This window comes from Prionailurus bengalensis, chromosome C1 (assembly GCF_016509475.1).
Source record: "Prionailurus bengalensis isolate Pbe53 chromosome C1, Fcat_Pben_1.1_paternal_pri, whole genome shotgun sequence".
Classification (NCBI taxonomy): Eukaryota; Metazoa; Chordata; class Mammalia; order Carnivora; family Felidae; genus Prionailurus; species Prionailurus bengalensis.
This window is the reverse complement of record NC_057345.1, coordinates 23,369,986-23,391,187: the sequence shown is the minus strand read 5'-3', so window position 1 is coordinate 23,391,187 and position 21,202 is coordinate 23,369,986. Positions and strand designations below refer to the sequence as shown.

The following is a 21,202-nucleotide window of genomic DNA, read 5'->3' as shown; positions in this document are numbered from 1 at the left end:
GCTGGTTAGCAGCAAGGACCTGCTCCACCGTGAACATAGGAAGTTGGATTACTCACGCACAACGGCACCGTTGGCAGCAGTCCAAGGCTGATTTCACAGAAATCCATGTCCTTATTTTCATTATTTTCAGATAATGTTTTTTTTTTTAAATATGTTGTTTTTGTTTTTCGGGGTGGAGGCGGGACGGAGGGAGTAGTGAGAAGTGGCAGAGCAATACATTTTGATGGGGGATAAATGATACATAGGTTTTTGTTTTAGGCTTTGTGTGTGTGTGTATATATATTAGGAATGTAAATTAGGAGCAACGGCGGAAACATCTAGAAGAGAGCAACATGTTTAAGAATTCGAGGGACTTGAGTATATTGATGACAGTGGTTCTGGAAAAGTCCTCAACGATGATATTTGTGGAACTTGAGATTTGAGGAAGTAGTTGTAGTTAAAACAGCTACGTTTGACATCTGTACCTGTTTTAAACTGCAGACTCCTTAAAGCTGCCACCATAGTGAATTTGGCTTCGGTGGTATTTTGACTTCACATTGGAAGCAGAAAGAGAAAATAGAAGCTTCAGATGAAGGGATCGAAGGCAGATTTGCGTAGTTGTGTACGAGGCTCATGTCCACTTCGAAGAGATAGGACGGCGTTACGGGGTTTTCGGAAGGATGACACCGTGGCTGGGGAATGCGGCCAGTCCCTTTCACAGCCCAATGGTTTGCTTTCTTCTTCGTAGCTGTTGCAGCGGCCGCAGCTTCAGCAAATGGAGCAGCCGGTGGTCTTGCTGGAACAACAAATGGACCGTTTCGCCCTTTAGGAACCCAGCAGCCCCAGCCCCAGCCCCAGCAGCAGCCCAGTAACAGCCTGGCATCCAGCTCTTTCTATGGCAACAACTCTCTGAGCAGCAACTCACAGAGCAGCTCCCTCTTCTCCCAGGGCTCAGCCCAGCCTGCCAACACGTCCTTGGGATTTGGAAGTAGCAGTTCTCTCGGCGCCACCCTGGGATCAGCCCTTGGAGGGTTTGGAACCGCAGGTAGAAATCAGACTTTATGTGCTGTTAAAACTGAATTGTAATTATTTTTACAATCTTTATGGAACACTGACAGTGCATGGAATCCTGGACAGATGCCCCAGGCAGATCTGGACCGACCCCCGTGGGAAGCCGGCCGTCCCACATATCTGAGATGATGGACTGTTAAAATCAAGTTTTTAGGGTTGGGGCCGATTTCAGTTTTATGCTTATGTTGCTACTTATTTATACTCTCAGAGTCGATTTGTTTCAGGGATCGGAAAACCAGGGGTGATTTTTTTCAGGCATTGGGAAGAACGTGGAGGGAAGCGTAGAAATGTGGACACTAAAAACTGAGGGAGGAGGACTTACCAAAGACCACAGGGTAGCGTACCCCACAGTCTGCAGGCCTTGAAGAGTCAGGAATTTTCTCCAGTCTTCTGAGAAGAATTAAGGTGGATATTATGGCAAAGTGGGAAGGCGGAAATTAGACCAAGATATTTTTAATGTTTTGATGGGAGAGAAAAGCAGGGAAGGAGTAAGGGAAACAGTGGGATAATTGCAGTGTTTGTAAAACCATGTGATCTCCGAACAGCAGGGCATGTTTGAGAGCGAGAATCTTCAATTGGAATTGGGGGCTAGCAGTAACTCTTGATCGAACCCATTGAGAAAACAGGCTTTCATATGTAAGTCTTGTGTAGGGGGACGATACCCCATTTACAAATCTTTTTTTTTCTGTACTCCATTTTTCTACTAGAACCTTTGGGTTGATGAAAGGCATTCTTTCTAGCCCATTTTCTTTCACCTTTTCCATAGCTTATGTGGCCGTCAGAGCTTTTTAACCCCTCCCCACCCCATAATATGTGACACCAAAGGAAGGTAAATTTAGCATTCGTGTGATGGTTTGAACAAAAGTTTCATGTTAAACCGAGCCATGTCCTCTTTATTACTTTACCTGCCCCTAGAACTGCCACATGAACAGTTAGGCTGTCTCTGCTGACAGATTTGCGGTGGTAAGGAGTCTGGATCAAAGTGTTAGGAACAGGTCACTGGGCTTGTTCTTCAAAGAACAGGCCTTTTCTTATCTGCATTGTTTTAATTCCATTTTAGTTGCAAACTCCAACACTGGCAGTGGCTCCCGCCGTGACTCCCTGACTGGCAGCAGTGACCTTTATAAGAGGACATCGAGCAGCTTGACCCCCATTGGACACAGTTTTTATAACGGCCTTAGCTTTTCCTCCTCTCCTGGACCCGTGGGCATGCCTCTCCCTAGTCAGGGACCAGGACATTCACAGACACCACCTCCTTCCCTCTCTTCACATGGATCCTCTTCAAGCTTAAACCTGGGTAAGAACCATTACTCTAACACCACCTTGAACTCTAGAAACCTCTTGCCACTGATGACATTACAAGTACTTTGCGTACGCAAAGGACAGTCCCTTTATCCCAGGAGCGCCCTGGGTGTTCTGTGCCTTCCTTAAGTGCCTCATGTTATACAGGCTGTACCTAGATAGCATAGCAGTTTCGGGTTTATTCAAGTTTGGGTGCGTCCCCTGTATATTCACTTCAGCTTCCGTCTGAACATCTTGTTCTTGGTCTACACGTGGGAGTCTTTCATGAGAAGCCCAGTACAGATTCATTTTCAGTAAAGCTGGAAAACACAGAGACACAGACAAAGAATGTGTTCCCCTAGTGTCACCACCGAAATATCACAATTAATATTTTGCCTTATTTTTCAGACTCCCTCCCCCCCATGTTTACGCTTAATATCTTTTCCACAGAAAACACTATGTAAAAAATTTGCCAGATTCTTACAAATTCTTTATATAAACTACCTAGTATGCTAATGAGTATAGAAGTGTATTTCTCAACTATATGTTCAGGTTGTTACTGTGTACGGGGATTTAAAAAATGTTACCATCTAGATCCTAAAATGAGGAAAGAAAAGAGGATTGCAAACAGCAGACTGTAAGAATGAAAAGAAACTTTATGTTAACACTTTGGGTGGCAAATTCCTAAATCTTGGAAGAGGTGGAAGACGGTGCATACTTCCTTCCCTTGGTTATTTATTGGGTGTGGATTCTGAAGCACTGATTTATTCTTTAGGTGGGGGAAGTTGAGGCTTTGGAGTAGAGTGACCATATAATTTATCGTGCAGCCCAGGGCATGTTTGAGAGTGGATGGGAGTGCTGTTAATAATTACTCTGATGATAGACCTAAACTGGCAGTGTCCTGGGAAAAATCATCGTGTTTGGGTACTTCCCCCAGAAGATTCTGGTTTTTGTTTTTTTGTTTTTTAATCCTCTATTTATTATTATTATTTTTTTTTAAAAAGACATTTTTTTACGAGCAGTTTTAGATCCATAGCAAGATTGAGGGGAAAGTACAGGGATTACCCTCACACCCTCTGCCTTGCGCTCGTGCACACTCCTCCGTTATCAGTGTCCCCCGGCAGACTGGGACCTTTGCAACAGTGACCTCATTGACATCGTTGTCATCCAGAGTTTGTAGTTTACGTGGACTGTTTTCAGTTTTCACCAGCAAGGTTAGAAGTGGCTTTACGGGCTCTGAAATGAGAGCTGACTAAAAACAAATAGTATGCTTTCATTTGGAAAGACAAAGACCGCAAAGTGATCTATAAAAATCAAAAAAGTCTCGAAGGGGATAGGATAATAGAGTTCTTATTCTGGGACTGGAAAGTGCGGTCGCTGGGTTGGAGTGGTGGGTTTTCAGGCAAAGCTGTGTACGCACATATGCATTTGTGTGAGTGTGTTTGTGTCCTGCAATCTCCGAGGTCAGAGCTGTTCTTGTAGAACTCATGGGCTCAGGTTCCATATGGACGTTACTTTAGAAAAGTTGTGGGGACATTCCAGATGGGTAGATACGTGTTGGACAGAGAAGGCAGTGGGGTCCGTCGCACGACAGGGTTTCCTAGTGACAGAATGCTTCCCTTTAAAGACTGAGGGTTAATGCAGATCATTAGGGGTAAACGAAAGTCCCAGTTTAGTATATAGATGGAAGGAGCTAACGCTTAGTGGTTATTATTGGCTGCTATTAATGGTTTTGGGTGCTGTACATATGACTCAGGCAGGGATTAGGTATTTTGCCCGTGATACAAAGTGAGGAAACTGCCTTAAATATCTTGCCTAGGTCTTCGCATTCTCTGAAGAGATTTAGTGTCAAACCTCTTCGGCCCCGAAGCCTGCACTGTCAGTGTGCATGTCCTGGCCCGTGACATACCCAGGGTATCTTTTAAACCAGTGTTTTCATCACATCCAGAAAGTCTCTCTTTTTAATTCCTCGAGTTAAACATTTGAACCGTGTCAGCTAATAATCTGACATTTGTAGTAAAGAAACTAAATCTACAAACATTTTTACTTTACTAAAAAAAAGTTGTTTTCAACGTTTGTTTATTTTTGAGAGAGAGTGAGGGAGTGGGGGAGGGGCAGGGAGAGAGGGAGACAGAGGATCCACAGCAGGCTCCGGGCTGACGGTGGAGAGCCTGATGTGGGGCTTGAACCCATGAACTGTGAGATCATGACCCGAGTCGAAGTTGGACGCTTAACCGATGGAGCCACCCAGATGCCCCAATTTTTTTTTTTTTTTTAATTTAACAGTTTTTTTGGCTAAGAGACAGATGGTAAATATTGTAGGCTTGCAGGTCAGGTGGCCTCTGTAGTAAGTATTCAACTCTGTTGTGAGGTACAAAATTGGCCACAAACAAAATGTAAATGAATGTGTAGCTCTCACGCAGTCAAACTTTATTTATAAAAATAGGTGGCAGGCCAGATTTGTCCTGTGGGCTTTAGCTACAGGTTGGCTCTGTCAGCCTCTGAACTAGGTGCTGTGGTTCTTGGTGTTTGAAAATGGGGCTGGAAACAATACTTGGGTGCATGGTGCCTTTCCTCTTTCCAGTATATCTGCAATTAAATCCTTCTTAATTATGTTTCCCCTGTGAGGTAGGCAATAACTGTTGGTGTGAGTCATTTCTCATTTTAAGGACTCCTGCTGCCCACCTGGCTTTATTTTTAAACGTATCTTCCCTTTTGAAACAGTTTACCTCATTTAAGCAACTTAGTTGTATGTGTTCGCATTGGACTTCCATTGCTACGGGTGCTGTGTAAACCATACATGTCATTCCTGAGGAACTTTGTGTCTTGATCGGTAGAGCTTTGCCTCTGCTCGGTCTGTTTGCTTGACAGAAGGGTTGTCCTATGCTTTAGTCCTAACCTAGACAAAACAGAGGCGTGGGAATTGCTTTCTTTTCTTTTCTTTTCTTTTCTTTTCTTTTCTTTTCTTTTCTTTTCTTTTCTTTTCTCTTCTCTTCTCTTCTCTTCTCTTCTCTTCTCTTCTTAATTTTCTTAATTTTCTTTTCTTTTTTCCTCCCCTCCCCTCCCCTCCCCTCCCCTCCCCTCCCCTTCCCTTTTCTTAAGTTTATTTGTTCATTTTGAGAGAGAAAGAGTGCCCAAGTGGGGGAAGGGCAGAGAGAGAGAGAAAGAGAGAGAGAATATCTCCCAAGCAGGCTCTGCATGGTCAGTGCAGAGCCTGATGTGGGGATCCAACTCCAGAACTGCGAGATCCTGACCTGAGCCGAAGTCAGATGCTCACTTAACTGACTGAGCCACCCAGGTGCCCTGGGAATTGGTTTCTAACAGTGTCCATACAGAGGTCCTTAAAGACATTTTGGTGCCGGAAACTTGACATTTCTTTACCAAATACATGTTGGGCCACACCTAGTAGAGTTTCTACTGACACCGCTGCCCTGCTGACACCGGCCATTAGTTCTTGGGTCACTAACCGCCATGCTGGGCATTTGCATCCATTGTGTTAAATGCTCACGTAACTCTGTTATACACAGGGAAAATTAAACTCAGCACGGTCTGGTGACTTTCATAATAACACACAGCTAGCAAGTGTTTGAATGTGCATGCCAGCCTGTATATCTCTCGTTTTCCCAGTGTGGGTCTTTTCTCCATGATATTTTCATACTTGTTCCCCGAAGCCACGTGTGTTAGGATACTATCAAAATGATCAATGACCTGTTTAGTTTACTTAGTTTTTTTTCTCATTATTTATTCAATAATCATTTGTTAGTTAGACTAACTAACGTAAGACTCCTAAAAAATTTTTTTTAATGTTTATTTATTTTTGAGAGAGAGAGAGAGCAAGTGGAGGAGGGGAAGAGAGAGGGGGAGACACAGGATCCAAAGGAGGCTTCAGGCTCTGTGGTGACAGCTCAGAGCGAGGCTCGAACTCACAAGCTGTGAGATCATGACCTGAGCTGAAGTCAGCTGCTTAACCAACTGAGCCACCCAGGCGCCCCCAAGACTCTTTTCTTTTTTTAATGTTTATTTTTGAGAGAGAGCGCACGCACGCCTGAGAGCATGAGTGGGGGAGAGGCAGAGAGAGGGCAGGGACAGAGGAACCAAGGCAGGCTCCCACCTGACAGCAGCATAGCCCAACGTGGGGCTCGAACTCAAGCACCATGAGATCATGACCCGAGCCGAAGTTGGACGCTCAACCTATTGAGCCACCCAGGTTCCCCTACATGAGACTCTTAAATGCTTTTTTCCATTACCCATTGTTTAAAGACCAATATTCTTTTCTTAAGGACACAACTTTATTGAGTTATATTTTACATATCATAAAATTCACCCATTTCAGGTGTATAATTCATTGATTTTTAGTAACTTTCTGAATTGTGCAACCATCACCATAAATCGATTTTAGAACATTGTCATCCCCTCGGTAAGATTTCTCAAGACCAGTTACAGTTAATCTGTTAGCAGTCACACCCTTAGCCCCTGTCAACCACTGGTCTACTTTCTGTTTTTAAATTTGCCTTTTCTGAACATTTCGTATAAGTGGAACTGTACAGTATGTGATCTCTTTTGTTTGGCTTCTTCCCTCCTCACGGTGGGTCGTCCCTCCTACTCCTTCTCATGTTTTTGAGATTTAATCCATGATCTTGTGTGTGTCAGTCGTTTGCTTCATTTTACTGCCAAATTGTCTTCTTTTTTATGGATATGCCACATTTTGTCTAACCATTCACAGTTGAAGGATTTTGTTGATTACAGGTTTTGGCTTCTGGAGATTATTCTGCTGTGAATGTTTGCATGCAGGTCTTTCTTTGGTCACATGTTTTTATTTCTCTTCTAGTAGAATTGCTGAATTGTGTTTTAGTTTTATGTTAAACCTTTTGAGAAAGTGCCAGATTGTTTTCCAAGTTGGTACACATTTTACATTCCCATCAGCAGTGTATGAGGGCTCCAGTTTCTCTATATCCTCACCAATGTTGTGCTTTTCTTATTTAAAAAGCTCTTCTGGTGGACTTGAAACAGTATGCCATTGTGGTTTTAATTTCCGTTTCCCTTATGACCAGTCATGTTGAGCGTCATTTCATGTGTTTATTAACTATGCGTATATCTTTGGTGTAATGTCTGCTCATATTTTTAAAAATTTGGATTGTTTGTCTTCTTATTGAGTTGTAGGAATTCCTGTAGAAATTCCTTTTTATATTCCTGGACAGAAGTCCTTCATTAGATACCTGCCTTGCATGTAGTTTCCTCTGGTTTCTTGCTTGTATTTTCATTTAAAAAAAAAAAATTGTTTCTTTAATGTTTATTTATTTTTGAGAGAGAAGAGAGAGACAGGGTGCGAGCAGGGGGGGGGGGCGGGGAATAGAGAGAGGGGGACACAGAATCCGAAGCAGGCCCCAGGCTCCTAGCTGTCAGCACAGAGCCCGATGCAGGGCTCGAACTCAGGAACCGTGAGATCATGACCTGAGCCGAAGTCGGAGGCTTAAACGACTGAGCCAATCAGGTCCCCTTGTCTTTTCATTTTTTAAATAGTCTCTTTTGAAGTGCAGTATTTAATTTCGATGAGGTCCAGTTTTTCATGCTTTCTGGTTCAGAAGAAATCTTTGCCCAACTCACGGTCTTAAAGATTTTCTCCTTTTTTGTTCTAGAAATGTTATTGTTTTAGCTCTTACAGTTAAGTCTGTCATCCATTTTGAGTTAATTTTGTGATATTGCCCGAAGTGGAAGTTCATCTTTTTGCGTGCACCAGTTTCCCCAGTAAAGTTTTGAAGTTTTCAGTGAACAGGTCTTACGTGTCTTTTGTTAAATTTGTTCCTACAGATTCTATTTTTCTTACGGTATTGTGAATGGAATTGTATTCTAGGTTTGGTTTTGGATTGTCTGCCGCTTGCTTATAGAAATGCAGTTGGTTTTTGTATATTGATCTTGTATTCTGCGCACTTGCCATATTTATTAATTAGCCGTAATAGATTTGGATGGATTCCTTACAATACTCTCTATATAGGGTCATGTCACTTGTGAATAAAGAGTTTCCCAATAAACAGACAAACAAGAGTTTTCCAGTCTGGATGTCTTTTATTTCCTTTTCTTGTGTGATCGTCTAGAACCTCCAGCACTGTGTTAAATACAGTAGATGAGGGCACACATCCTTGCCTTGTTCCTGATCGTGAGGATGAAGTGTTACTCTTTTCCTCTTAAGTATGATCATTGTATGTTTTTCATAGATGCCCCTTATCAGGTTAACTTCTGTTCTGAGTTTAAGAGTTCTGCTATGAATGGGTTTTGGGTTTTGTTAAATGCTTTTTCTATGTTTATTGATGATTGTGTGGTTTTTATCTTTTATTCTGTGAATGCTGTATGCCACATTAATAATTTTTGGATGTTAATCCACCCTGGCATTGCAGGGATAAACTCCACTTGGTCATGTTGGAGTTGGTTAATATTTTTGTTGAGGAGTTTTGCATCTATATTCATGAAGGATATCTGTCATTTTCCTTTCTTTGACTTGTTATCATGGTGATACTGACCTTATAACATAGGTTAGGAAATGTACCACCCCCCTCTGTTTTCTGGAAGAATTTGTGGAGTACTGATATTATTTCTTTTAAACTTTTGATAAAAGTCAACACTGAAACCATCCTGGCCTGGGTGTTTACTTGTACTTGTGGGAAGGAGCTCTATTACTAGCTTACTAGCTCAGTTTCTATTTAGGTCTTACAGGGTCAGATTTTCCATTTCTTCTTGAGTCAGTTTTGGTAATTTGTGACTTTCTAGGAATTTGTTCCATCTAAGTTGTCAAATTTGTTGGCATAGGGTGGAAATGTCTTAAGTAAAATCTCCCACCCGTTTCTCTCTGTCTCTCCCTCCCATGTCTCCCATCCATAAATGTGCATAGGTGTATATGTGTGTTTAGTAATGCAAATAAGTTTTTTATGACCCCGAGCAAGTCAGATGTTGAAAATATTTAGTTTGTCTTAGCATGTGTTATATTTCTCAATTTTAAAATACTGCTTTTGTAATTATTAATATTGCTTTTGATAATATTATTATTAACAGTTAGACTTACAATCCTCATTTGTGGCTTCCGTGTGGGTAAGATGAAGCCTTTAGGCTCTCGCTGGTACCTAAAGCACTCATCTCTAATAAATTTCATCTCTACCTCAGCGAGAAAAAGTAAGGCATGTGGAGATGAGTGCTGCAAAGGTGTGATTCTTACCTAAATAGTTTCATGTCCTGCCTACCCGTAGACCTCTCCACTCTATACCCGTCTGTGCGTTTCCTAAGCTGCTTCTTCATGCTTACGGTTTTCTCCATAATCCCCAGATTGTGCCACTTTTAAACTCTAGGCATCGAGAAGTAGCAGATGTAATTTATTATAATGTACACGGTTGACAACTCCCAGCCTTTTCAGGTGCCCTGGAAGAGGAGTACTGTGCCTGTTGATTCCCACAGTGTTGAGATGCAGCAAAAGTGAGCTCAAAATTCATGATCTATCTGTCCAGGGCAAAAAGATACAAGCGTTTAGTATTATGTCATGATAGAATTCCTATCTTCTTAAGATGAATTCTTGCTATTGTTTAAATTCAGGGTTGTAGGTACTTAGTCCTTTAAGAAAAGCAAAGTTCAAACACAAGATGGTTTTCTCTGTCCCTGCCTGAACTGCAAGAGATGTTTCTAATTTATTGTTCAGTCACTCGTACTAATTTCAGATTGTTTACTAGTCATGGGTGTGCCTTTTCATGCTTCTCCATTCTAAAAGGTAATGGAGTGTTTTGTGATTGCTCACTTAGTTCTTTGAAAGTGACTTGTTTTCTGTAAAATTAACCATGTGAAAATTAACTTATTTTGGACTCAGTCATATGCACTGAAGATAATTCATTTTAGGCTTATTTTAATTTAGGGCTAGCTGGCTGTGGTATTACTATTAGGGAGTGGTTTGGTTGGGGAGAACTTATAAACATTTTGGTGAGTGGTGTTGCCTTGCCTGTATTAAACCCAGAGCTAGATGTTGGGGGCCTTGGGAATTTTTCTTTAAAGGTGAAGAAGGCGGGGTTTTACCCAGTAGAATTAGATCACAGTAGATTAGATCACAGTATTAGATGTGTGAGTACAAAAAGCAAATGAAAGAGAACATTCCAGATAGCAAGAGGGTGGAAAACTAGATGGCTGCTGGCAGAAAACCTTTTCATATACTTGTAGAAAACAACTGAAGTACATACTAATTTAGTTTAGCGCAGTCTAGTTTTTCCATCCATTTACTTTTTATCTGTATGCGTCTTCATTTTTAAAGTCGATTTCTTGTAGACGACATCTAGTTGGGTCATGCTTTTTTGACCTACTCTGACAATCTTAATTGCTGCAATTAGACCTTTGACATTCAGAGGGATTCTTGATACAGTTGGATCAATATCTCCGATACTTGTTTCTGTTTTCTATTTGTTGCCTTTGTTCTTTGTTCCTGTGTTGTCTTCCACTCTTTTTCTGTCATTTATAACTGATGCAAGCTCACTTTCAAATAAGGTTATACCACTTGCCATGTACTGTGAGTACCTTACAATAATAAAATCCCAGTTCCTTTCTTCTGTCCCTTGTTTCAGTGCTGTTACTCATTTCACTTACATATGAGCATACCCAGCATTTCACATATCTAAGCATAAGCGTTCACTGCATGCATTGTCGCTATTATTATTTTGAACAGGCTGTTATCAACTGAGAATAGAAATGAAAGTTTTTGTTACCTTCACCTATTCCTTTTTTGATGCTCTTCCTTTCTTTATATAGATCAGTTTCTGACCTATATTATTTTTTACTTCTCTCCAAAGAACTTATTTTTACTCTTCTCCAAAGAACTTTTTTTTTTTTTTTTTTAAAAAGATTTCTTGCAAGGTAGATCTGCTGGCAGCCAATTCCCTCAGTGTTTGTTTGCCCGAGAAAGTCTATTTCTCCTTTGCTCTTGTGAAGCACAATTTTGCAGGATGTGGAGTTCTAGAGTTGTGGGTTTTCTTCCCTCAGAACTTTACTTATTTTACTCCACTCTATTCTTGCCTGTGTGCTTTTTGAGGCGGAGTGAGATGTAATTATCTCTGTTCCTTTTTAGGTAAGGTGTTTCCCCCCACTCTGGCTTCTTTCAGTGTTTCCCCCCTTTATCTTTGATTTTCTATAACTTGAAGATGATGTGTGGAGGTGTAGTTTTGGGGGCATTTATCCTGTTTAGTGTTTGCCAAGTTCCTGGATCCGTGGCTTGGTGTCTGACGTTAATTTGGAGAAATTCTTGGTGGTTGTTGTTCCTGATATTTTTTCTGTTTCTTTTTCTTCTCCTTCTGATCTTCCCATTATGTGTATGTTACACCTTTTGTAATTGTCCTCAGATAATTTGATTCTGGTTTTCTGAGTCTTTATTCTCTTTACTTTTAGGTTTTTGGGGATTCTGTTGATACTTCCTCTAGCCCAGAGATTCTTCCCTCATCTGTGCCTCGTCTACTAACAAGCCCATCAAAGAATTCTTCATTTTGGTCACAGCGTTTTTTATTGCTAACATCTCTTTTTGGTTCTTAGGATTTCCATCTCTGCTTGCGTTGCCCATCTGTTCGTGGATGCTGCCTACTTTATCTGTTAGAGCCCATGGCAGATGCATTGTAGTTGTTTTAAATTCCCATTCTGGGGAAAAAAAAATTCCCAGTCTGGTAACTTTAGTATCCCTGCCTTGTATGTCTCTGATGCCTACTCTTTCTCTTTACATTGTGTTGTTTGACTTTTTGTATGTCTTGTAATTTTTTCTTGAGAGCTGGGTATGATGTGCTAGGTAAACAGGACTGCTATAAATAGGCTTTTGGTAATGTTGTGAGCTGTTGGGGGAGGGGAGTGTTCTGTAGTCCTGTGGTTGGGGCTCTTTTAGTGATCTCCAACTTCACAAGGGCTTCTCAGTTTTTTTTCTCCCCTTTTTGGTGGGACAGGATGGTTTGAATAAGCTGGAGTTGTATATTTCTCTTTCCTAGGTCAGTTGGTCTCTGATAACCCAGCATATTATGCTCTGGTTAACCAGTTTCCCCAGAGGTCAGGCCTGCTTAAGAACAGAGTGCTCTGGCCTATTTCAAAATTGTTTCTTTTCCCTTTACTTAATTAAGCCTGAGAACATTTTCCTCTCATATTTATTGTGGAACCTAGTTGGCCTCTGAGAGATCGAAGATTTGTGGGGGTTCCCCTCTGACTGGGTCCTCTTCCAGTTTTAACTCTGGAGGCTATCCACTCTGCGTTAATTGCAATTTGCCAGTTACCGTTCAGGTTTCTTTATACTTGTCATCCATATCTGGATGGCTTTTTTAGGAGATTGGTTCTGTTTCTCTGTTGACTTACTATTTTCCCCTAAGTACCTTTGTTAGTGACCAGGTTCCTAAAATATCTTTAAATTATTTTCAGAATTCTGTGTATGCCATTCTTTCTTCTGAAGCATGTTCCTTGCTGTTCCCACACTCTGTAGGACTGCCACTGACTTAACTTGATTTTCACCTCTTTGCCCATTTCTCCCCAGTCTCAGGGAAGAGAGAATTGTTTCCGAAATGGAATAAAGAACAGCCATGTGTGGCTCCTTACCCTTCTCTATTCTTATAAACCTTCTCTCTTTTCTTTCCTTAAAGAGTCCTTTAGAACAAGAAAACTTGATATAACTGAGTCTGAAAATGAGTCTCACATGGCTGCAATGGCACTTATTCTAGAGTCGAGTTCTGTAACATTCTAGCCATGATCATCTTGGGTTTTGTATCTTTGGGTGAGCATTTCACCTTAGTCATCTGGTACATACATGGTAGTTTAAAACTCCTTGTCGAAAATAACAGTGAGAATTCAGTGGAAAGTGTGTATGAAACACTTGTAGCGTAGTGCCTAGCATCGGACAGATGCTCAGTAAATGTTTCACAGATTGTAACATCAAGCCTTTCCTTTTGGTCCTGTTACTTTCTGTGGGATCCAGTCCTTTGAAGCCGAGCCCTGGAATTCTGTGGGGAAATCCAAGCTGGTTATCTTTTTGTAGCTGCCATTAAACTCCAGAGCAGACATTCGTTAACATCTCGTGAAGATGTTAATGGACAGTTCACGCTGCGTGACTTTTCTCACGGATCCTGAGTTGTTTTTCCTCTGTGTTCTGTGTGACTTTTATGGTGTTTCTTACCTACTTTGCCTTTTTGGTTTAAAAGGAGTGAGGTAAAATGACACACAAAAAGGGCTTTTTTTTTTTTTTTTTACCCATCTTTTTTTATAGTGTAGTCTAAAGTTAAGAAACAACCAGTAAGAATATTGAAAAATATATACTCATAATAATTTATTTATTTATTTATTTATTTTCTGTTATTTTACTCATAGTAATTTATTAGTCTGCTTTACATTTTGATAAGCCTTTGGTCTTTATTTTATCTCTAGGGCTTCCCAGTTATTATTCCCGTGTTGCCAGTTCAGACCACAGTATCAGCGGCAGGAGAGTTGTCGCTGTCGCAGTCATTTCAGCCTGTGCCCCACTGGAAGGTGCTAAGAGCTGCCCGTTCCGGATGCAGAACTTGAAAACCTTCCATTGCGAAGCATATGTCCTTTTTTCCGACTCCTTGTGTCTCCTCCTCGGCCTGGGGTGCCTTAGTGATTTTCAGATTTCTGTTTAGTGGCAAAACCATTCTTTGAAAGCTTTGTGGGAGGCTCTTTATATAAAACAGACCAGTCTGGGTACTCTGGTTTGTTTTCTTTTTTCCTTTTCCTTTTTAGAGGAAGGGTTTCCGGTGGGAGTGGGATCATTCCACTGATGGCAGGAGTCTCCCCAGAGCTCAGAGCAGAAAACCGCTGAGGTCTCTGTGCGTTGTGTTTTCGGATTTCCGGTGCTCAGGTGCTGGTTCACAGGGCAGGCACTTCCCCGGTCGTTTTACTTACGAGGGGCTGCGCTGTCTATCGTTAGCAGAGCCCTGTCGGTGGACAAAAGCGTCCCCCTCTCAGTCTTTGTACTGAGTAGAAATTTCTTTCTACTTTGGTGAGTTGGCCTTGTAAAAACCGTGGCATGAATGGAATTGAATCTTAACATGAAAGCAACAGAATTGAAGCAAAATCAGAAATGATGCAGGCTTTCATGTGTGGGATGCTTTTTCCTCTCATAAACAAATTCCTTAAGAGCGAGTCTTGAGTTCTCCTGTTCTGTAACCAACAGGAGGACTCACAAATGGCAGTGGAAGATACATCTCTGCTGCTCCAGGCGCTGAAGCCAAGTACCGCAGCGCGAGCAGTGCCTCCAGTCTCTTCAGCCCCAGCAGCACCCTGTTTTCTTCCTCCCGGTTGCGATATGGAATGTCTGATGTCATGCCCTCTGGCAGGAGCAGGCTTCTGGAAGATTTTCGAAATAACCGGTACCCCAATTTACAACTGCGGGAGATTGCCGGGCATATAATGGAGTTTTCCCAAGACCAGCATGGGTCCAGGTGAGGACTTGGCTTTGGCACTTAAGGTAACTGAAATCTTAATGCCTTAAATTCCGTGCCTCAGATGAGGTAGACGCTAGTAAATTGCCATAAAGCAATCGAAAGTTTGCCTTTTTGTGTGCTTCCCATTATGTATTTCAGAGGGATGTAGATGTGAGAATCACTAGATATCCGGGTGATTGAAAAGAGCCGTTTAGTAATCTGGATCACATGCTGAAAACAAACCTTTTTACCTTATTGTGGTGTTCCGAATTCATGGGAACCTCACAGATGATCTGTAATTTAAGGAACAGAAACACTAACACAAAGATATATGCATGCTTTTGCTACTGTTTGTTTTTTTAAGTTTATATATTTTGAGAGGAAGTGCATGGGGGAGGGGCAGAGCGAGAGGGAGAGAAAGAATCCTAAGCAGGCTCTGAGCTGTGAGGGTGGAGCCCGATGCAGGGCTTGAACTCATGAACCATGAGATCGTCACCTGAATTGAAATCAAGAGCTGGACACTTGGCGTCCCCACACTTTTGCGATTTTAATCACTATTAAGAGTCTAGTTCTTAAAGAGACATTATTCACATATAAGTTTGGATTTCTCCTGCTCAGGAGTAAGATAGCTCCACCATTTTTCTTTGTTGTTCCGCTCTGTAGACGTGAGAGAGTCTGCATAGAGGTGAGAGGGAAGAAGGAAGCTGCCGTGTAAAACACAGAGTTTACTTCTCCCTGTTTGGCTGTTCCAGTGGGCTTCACAGAAAGGGACCACCCTGGTCCTGGGGAAAAAAGCCTAATTATGGTGACATCATCCGTCCTTCCTTCCCGTTTGTCTCCATGTCTCTTTCTTGCTCTCTGTGCCCACTGAAACAGCTTCTAAAGAATCCACCTCCTCTTTGAGTTCTGCCATCTTGCGACTGGGCGATTTCTTGTATTTGGATCCTATAGACCAGGTTGAGAGACAACATGGTTTTTCTTACATAGTCACCTGAACCTGAAAAATGAAAACTGAGTAGTTACTACTTCAGAAGACATTTGCAGGCATAAGTAACAACTCTTCCGCGTCATGACTGACTACTGCTTTGTATTAGCATGAGTTTAAAGAAGACAGTAAGGGCTGTAAGCTCTCAGTTTATTGATGTGGGACTCGTTTCTAAAGGAAAAAGTCAGGTAGGGTTCTCCCTGTGTTCTGTCCACCTTCAACCCCCTCTCTTTTCCTGACCCCCTCCTTGTTTCAGTTTATTTTGAGAGGGAGAGAGCGAGGGGCAGAGGAAGGTGGTGGGGGAGAGAGAGAATCCCAAGCAGGCTCCCCCCACTGTCAACAAGGAGCACGATGTTGGGCCTTGAACCCAAGAACTGTGAGATCATGACCTGAGCCGAAATCAAGAGTCGGAAACTTAACCAACTGAGCCACCCAGGCGCCCTTCAAGTAATTCATTTAAATGACACTTGTGTGTGTGTGCCCATGTATGCACACACACACAGTTTCAGAACCGATACATTATATAAATTGAGCTAATCCTTATTTCCCCAAGTCTTCCTGAGATGCTAGGATTGCCATTTCTTTTGTACTTCAGATTCATTCAGCTAAAACTAGAGCGAGCCACACCAGCTGAACGCCAGCTTGTCTTCAATGAAATCCTCCAGGCCGCTTACCAGCTAATGGTGGATGTGTTCGGAAATTACGTCATTCAGAAGTTCTTTGAAGTAAGCCTTTGTTCCTTCTATCCTTTGACGTTAGAGAATCTCCAGAGCATTTTGATTTTCATTAGCTGTTTTTAGAATGGCAATCCCATTCCAGTCCTCAAAATGAAGTGTGTGTGATCTTTTTGAAGAGCTTTTAAATGTTTCTCTATTTAAACGATACGGCAGCAGTATATCATTTAAATACCCAAACAGATGTGCCAGTCTGTTTTAAAAATGTGTTTGGAGAACTGCTGTCCCCATTTAGAAACTAGCACGTTACTTCTGATTGTTATAATCATTTCGCTAAACGTGTCATTTTTAGAGGAAATAATCTTTGTAAGATATTTTAGTAGGATCATGATAAAGTGTTCTAAAAGATGAAAAAAATTAGTTTATTTAATTTTGAAAGAGAACAAGAACATGAGTGGGGGAGGGGCAGAGAGAGAGGGAGAGAGAGAATCCCAAGCAGGCTCCACGTTGTTGGCACGGAACCCGATGTGGGGCTCGAACCCATGAATCGTGAGATCCATGACCTGAGCCGAAATCAGGAGTTGGACACTTAACTGACTGAGCCAGTCACGTGCTCCAAAAATGAATTTTTGTTTTTAGAATTCCTAGAGAGTTATCTTTGAATGTCGACTGTAGTGTTTTTTTATTTTAAACTATAGTTCTAAAGATTATTAAACGCTTCTTTTTAGCTGATCCTTCAGCTTTGGTTTCTTATTTACTTCTATTGTTGTGAATAACATCCACTCTTGTTACCGTTGTTTTTGGAAAGGATTAATAGAGTTTTGGATTAAAGTCTGTTTCCACCACTAAACTGGTGTCAGAAAGGCAGGTACACTGATATCAACAATTCCAAGTCCTAAATCCAGAAGGGAATGAAACATTGAGAAGAGTCTGGTACAGAGAAAAATGCCGGAAGTGGGCATTACCTTCCCCAATCGAAAGAAATTTGTAAATTTTATGCATCTTGTTTTATGCAGTTTGTATGAAGATTAAAAAAAAAAAAGGCTCATAGCCTTTGTCTTCCCAACTTTTCTCATAAAGACTTAAGTTTTTTTGTTAGTGATTCGTTAGCGATACACTAAGGAATCAACTTAAAATGACTTACATTATTGATTTTAGAGTAGCTTTCACTCTGTGACCCTTTTGTCACAGATCTAAAAATGTAGAGCTCTCCACCTCCAGAAGTTAATATGCAGGTCGAGGTGGCCGAATGAACAGTGGATTATAGCTGTATGACTTGGGACGAGCCAGAGAACGTCCTGGCTCAGACAACGTCCCTGGTCCATAGTCCCCTTGTGTGGGGAATGAGTGGGTTTGGGAAGCTGATTATATATAAAGTCTCCTTCACTCACATGATTATGCCGTTCAGATGAAAATAAAAGGCCAGCAATGGGAGATCATTCTAGGAAGAGTTTTGGCACTTGTGCAGCCTGACCTCTTGCTTCAACTAATGTGCCCCCAGACTCCGTTGCCTTGTGTAAATAGAACATTTCAATTCTTAGAGTGATGTAGAACCCTACTTCAAAACAGGATGTCCCTATGTTAAGTTTCCAGTAGATGAAAGAGGAACTTTCTAATCCACGGGCCTTGGACACCTGAGTGCCATAGCTTTGCTCCAAGAAGTGCTTGAGTCTTTCCCATACACTGTCGAAAGTTCCAATAGACAATGTTTCCCACGTGTATTACTATTTTTAGCGTAAATAGGTATAAATGCTCTTATAATTCATAGGAGTATAAATTCACTTAATAGTGGATTAATGGCAGCTTTGAGGAATTCCATATTTGTTTAGCGGGTATTAGTAGTGAAACTGCTGTTGTTGGGTATGTGAGAAGCTTTTCAACATTAAAGAGGGTTCCTTGCAGTCAGAGGCTGAGAACTCTTGCCTTGAAGAAACAAAGATTTTTTTTTTTGAACAAAAAGGTTTAGTTCATTAATCCTAGTGACAGAGCTAAAAGAGGTTATGCCAGTGGTTGATACAGAATAATGGATGCTTTGCCTTCTCTGGTTTCTTTCCTTCTACCTAAGTAATGGTGTTCACCCACACATTATGTCTAGTTTGGCAGCCTTGAACAGAAGCTGGCGTTGGCAGAACGCATTCGAGGCCACGTCCTGTCATTGGCACTGCAGATGTATGGCTGCCGTGTTATCCAGAAAGCTCTTGAATTTATTCCCTCAGACCAGCAGGTAATTGTAAGTTTCCCCTTTAACTTTTCTCTTGGTGTTCGATGTTTCTCTGTGGCACGTGTGGTAGTGAATCCTGTACATTTGTCAGTCTTTAGTTTTCTTTTATGGTTTCCTTTGGTGCTTGTGGCTGCCTTTCTGTGCATGGCAAGCATGAGCTGTGTGATTAATTTTGTAAATTTATAGTAGATCAAGTGTGTTTTGCTAATAAGGCTGTTGGTTTCAAACACTCTTTTCATCAACCAGGCTTCAGTAGGTGTAATTTTACAAGAGACCGTTTTGTTTGATAAGAATTAAAGCCAGTAAAATACTAGTAAGTTGTTGTTGTGTTCAACTTGAACTAACCACTCCGGCCAATCAAACTTGGATTATCCAGCCCACCTTCCATTTTCCTTCACTTCTTATTCATTCATTCCACCACCTTTTACTGAGCGAGTGCCTGGCCTGGCACACTGACCTGGTGCCCGCTCTGTGCCAGGCGCCAGCGCGGGGAGGACGAAGACTGGTCCCTGCCCACAGAGCGCAGCGTGGGGAAGAGCCGTGGAAAGCTGGGCCGGGGCGGGGGGGGGGGCGCGGGGGGGAATGCGAGAGCACGTGCCCGAGGCTTGGTGGGAGGGCAAGTCCAGGCTAGGGAGGAGCGAGGAGAAAAGGGACGGAAATCTGAAATGTCAAGGTGCTGTGTGGGGGGGAGCGACGCCGAAAGCCCCAGAAGCAGCCCGTGCGTGGCTGGAGGAACAGGCGCAGGGCAGGCCCAGCCAGCAGGTGAGCCGCGGCTGTGTTTGTGCTGGGCGGTGCCGCGAGCCCCGGGGTGCGTCTGATGCGAACCCTCAGCCTTTGGGCTCTGAACTCCCTCTGCCCTACCTGAGGGGAAGGTGTTGGCCTCGGTCTGGCAGTGATGAGCCACTTGCCCTCGCTGAGAACAAAGTTCGGTAATGAGAATCTTTGTTAAGGACTCAAGTTCTGAGCCAGGCGAGGCGCCCACCGCCTCCAGTTCGCAACAGGACGCAACACGACGGGGCATCGCGGTGGTGTTGGCGATGGCGGTCGAAGGCTGGGGGCGTCCGGAGTCCTTCAAGTTGGGAGGCTCAGGGAGAGGTGTGTTGAGACGCTGGTGAAGCCAGAGGGGATGTTGGGGACACACGGGCAGGGTTGGGGTTCGCTCAGTACTCTGTCCGGAGACGTAGCGGTGGTAAAGTGGTGTGTATGTCGGGAATTAGAAGCAGGGACTCAGCTCCTACTTTTTTTCTTCTAATGATCAGAATAATTATTAGTTTCAGTTTTCCCTGGGATTTTCATGGATGAAAACTTCATGAGTGAATCTTTCTTCTTAAATTTTCTCGTTTCTTTGGAACATGGAAGTTTCTTACTCTTTGACTATAATTCTCACTAGCTCAGAGAAAGGAGGAGTATTATAGTTTCCCAGGAATGTCCCCCATCTTTGCCCTCTCTCAGGATTGTGATAAACTGTTGATTGATATCTGTCTATCTCTCTATCTATTTATTTAATTTTTTGAGAGAGAGCATGAGTGGGTTGGGGAGAGGGACAGGGAGAGAGAAAAAGACTCTTAAGCAGATTTCACGCTCACCACAGAGCCCCAACACGGGGCTCCATCTCACGACCATAAGATCATGACAGCGGAAATCAAGAGTCGGATGCTCAACCAACTGAGCCACCCAAGTGCCCCTAAATTGTTGATTTTGTCTCCATCTTTTCAGTTTACTGTTTGTTTTTTTTTTTTTCTGATTGGATGGCTACACTGTAGTTGCTTTTCACTCTCCCCTTGAGTTGTTCTTTCTACTCTATATTTCTGTGTTGTTGTTTTTTTTTTTTTCTGGTCTGGTTTCTTTGTGTACCTTGTTGTGGACCTGGTAGGACTCTTCCTGGTATGGATAGTTTACTGTTATTTGGATGCAAGTTTATTATTTTACATGAAATTAACTTCTCTCCAGTGGAGTTTTTATGGACTCCAGAAAATATACAAGGAAGCCATCTCCCCTTTATTTTGATTAAAAGTGTTCCTTGTCTTTGTATATAGCTATCATTCTCCATTTACCATTCCCATAATTATATTTCCAGAAGAAATTTGTTTTCCCTGACATTTGATTAATTGCTTTAGGAAACTTTCCTCAGTCTATTGCCTTTGGCTGGTTTGGTCCCTGGCATTGCAATCTTGAATTTCTCCCCCCCCCTCCCCAGTATAAATGGGATAACTCTTAGCTGCTTTGACATATTGAGCAACTCAGAGATTTGAGACCTTGTATTCACAAACATCACCATTTTGACTGGTTTGTAGTTCCCATATAAATACATGTTCAGCACAGGGGAGCGAGTAGACAGAGATTGGATCGAGCAAGGAGATTGGGCAGCACATACTAGGGCCCAGCCACGGTGCAGGTATTCAGCATCAAGAAAGGGATCCAGTGAAAATCTCAACACCTTTTTCTTGTCGCTTCCACTCATTCCCTACACATGTGCACGCATGCTTGCTCCCACGCTTACAACTCCGGTGTCTGGTCTTCTCCTGTACTTCCGGAGTTTCTCATACACACACACACACACACACACACACACACA

The 21,202-nt window shown here is 42.2% G+C and overlaps 1 protein-coding gene and 1 non-coding gene across 28 annotated transcripts in view; both read left to right on the top strand.

Annotated features, from left to right (window-relative positions):
- Nucleotides 1-21,202, top strand: part of PUM1 (pumilio RNA binding family member 1) — a 134,930-nt gene that overhangs the window by 98,343 nt on the left and 15,385 nt on the right. For 14 of the 27 annotated variants that reach the window (XM_043574312.1, XM_043574327.1, XM_043574328.1 and 11 more), the window contains 5 exons: nucleotides 728-1,024; nucleotides 2,111-2,347; nucleotides 14,498-14,765; nucleotides 16,328-16,457; nucleotides 18,502-18,636. In XM_043574312.1, the coding sequence (XP_043430247.1) occupies nucleotides 728-1,024; nucleotides 2,111-2,347; nucleotides 14,498-14,765; nucleotides 16,328-16,457; nucleotides 18,502-18,636 (1,067 nt within the window). The remainder of the gene's footprint in view (nucleotides 1-727; nucleotides 1,025-2,110; nucleotides 2,348-14,497; nucleotides 14,766-16,327; nucleotides 16,458-18,501; nucleotides 18,637-21,202) is intronic. The other 13 variants (XM_043574319.1, XM_043574316.1, XM_043574318.1 and 10 more) reach the window with 5 other exon arrangements.
- Nucleotides 19,513-19,597, top strand: LOC122482340. Its single transcript, XR_006297127.1, has one exon. It is a non-coding gene; the product is annotated as a small nucleolar RNA SNORD103/SNORD85 (small nucleolar RNA).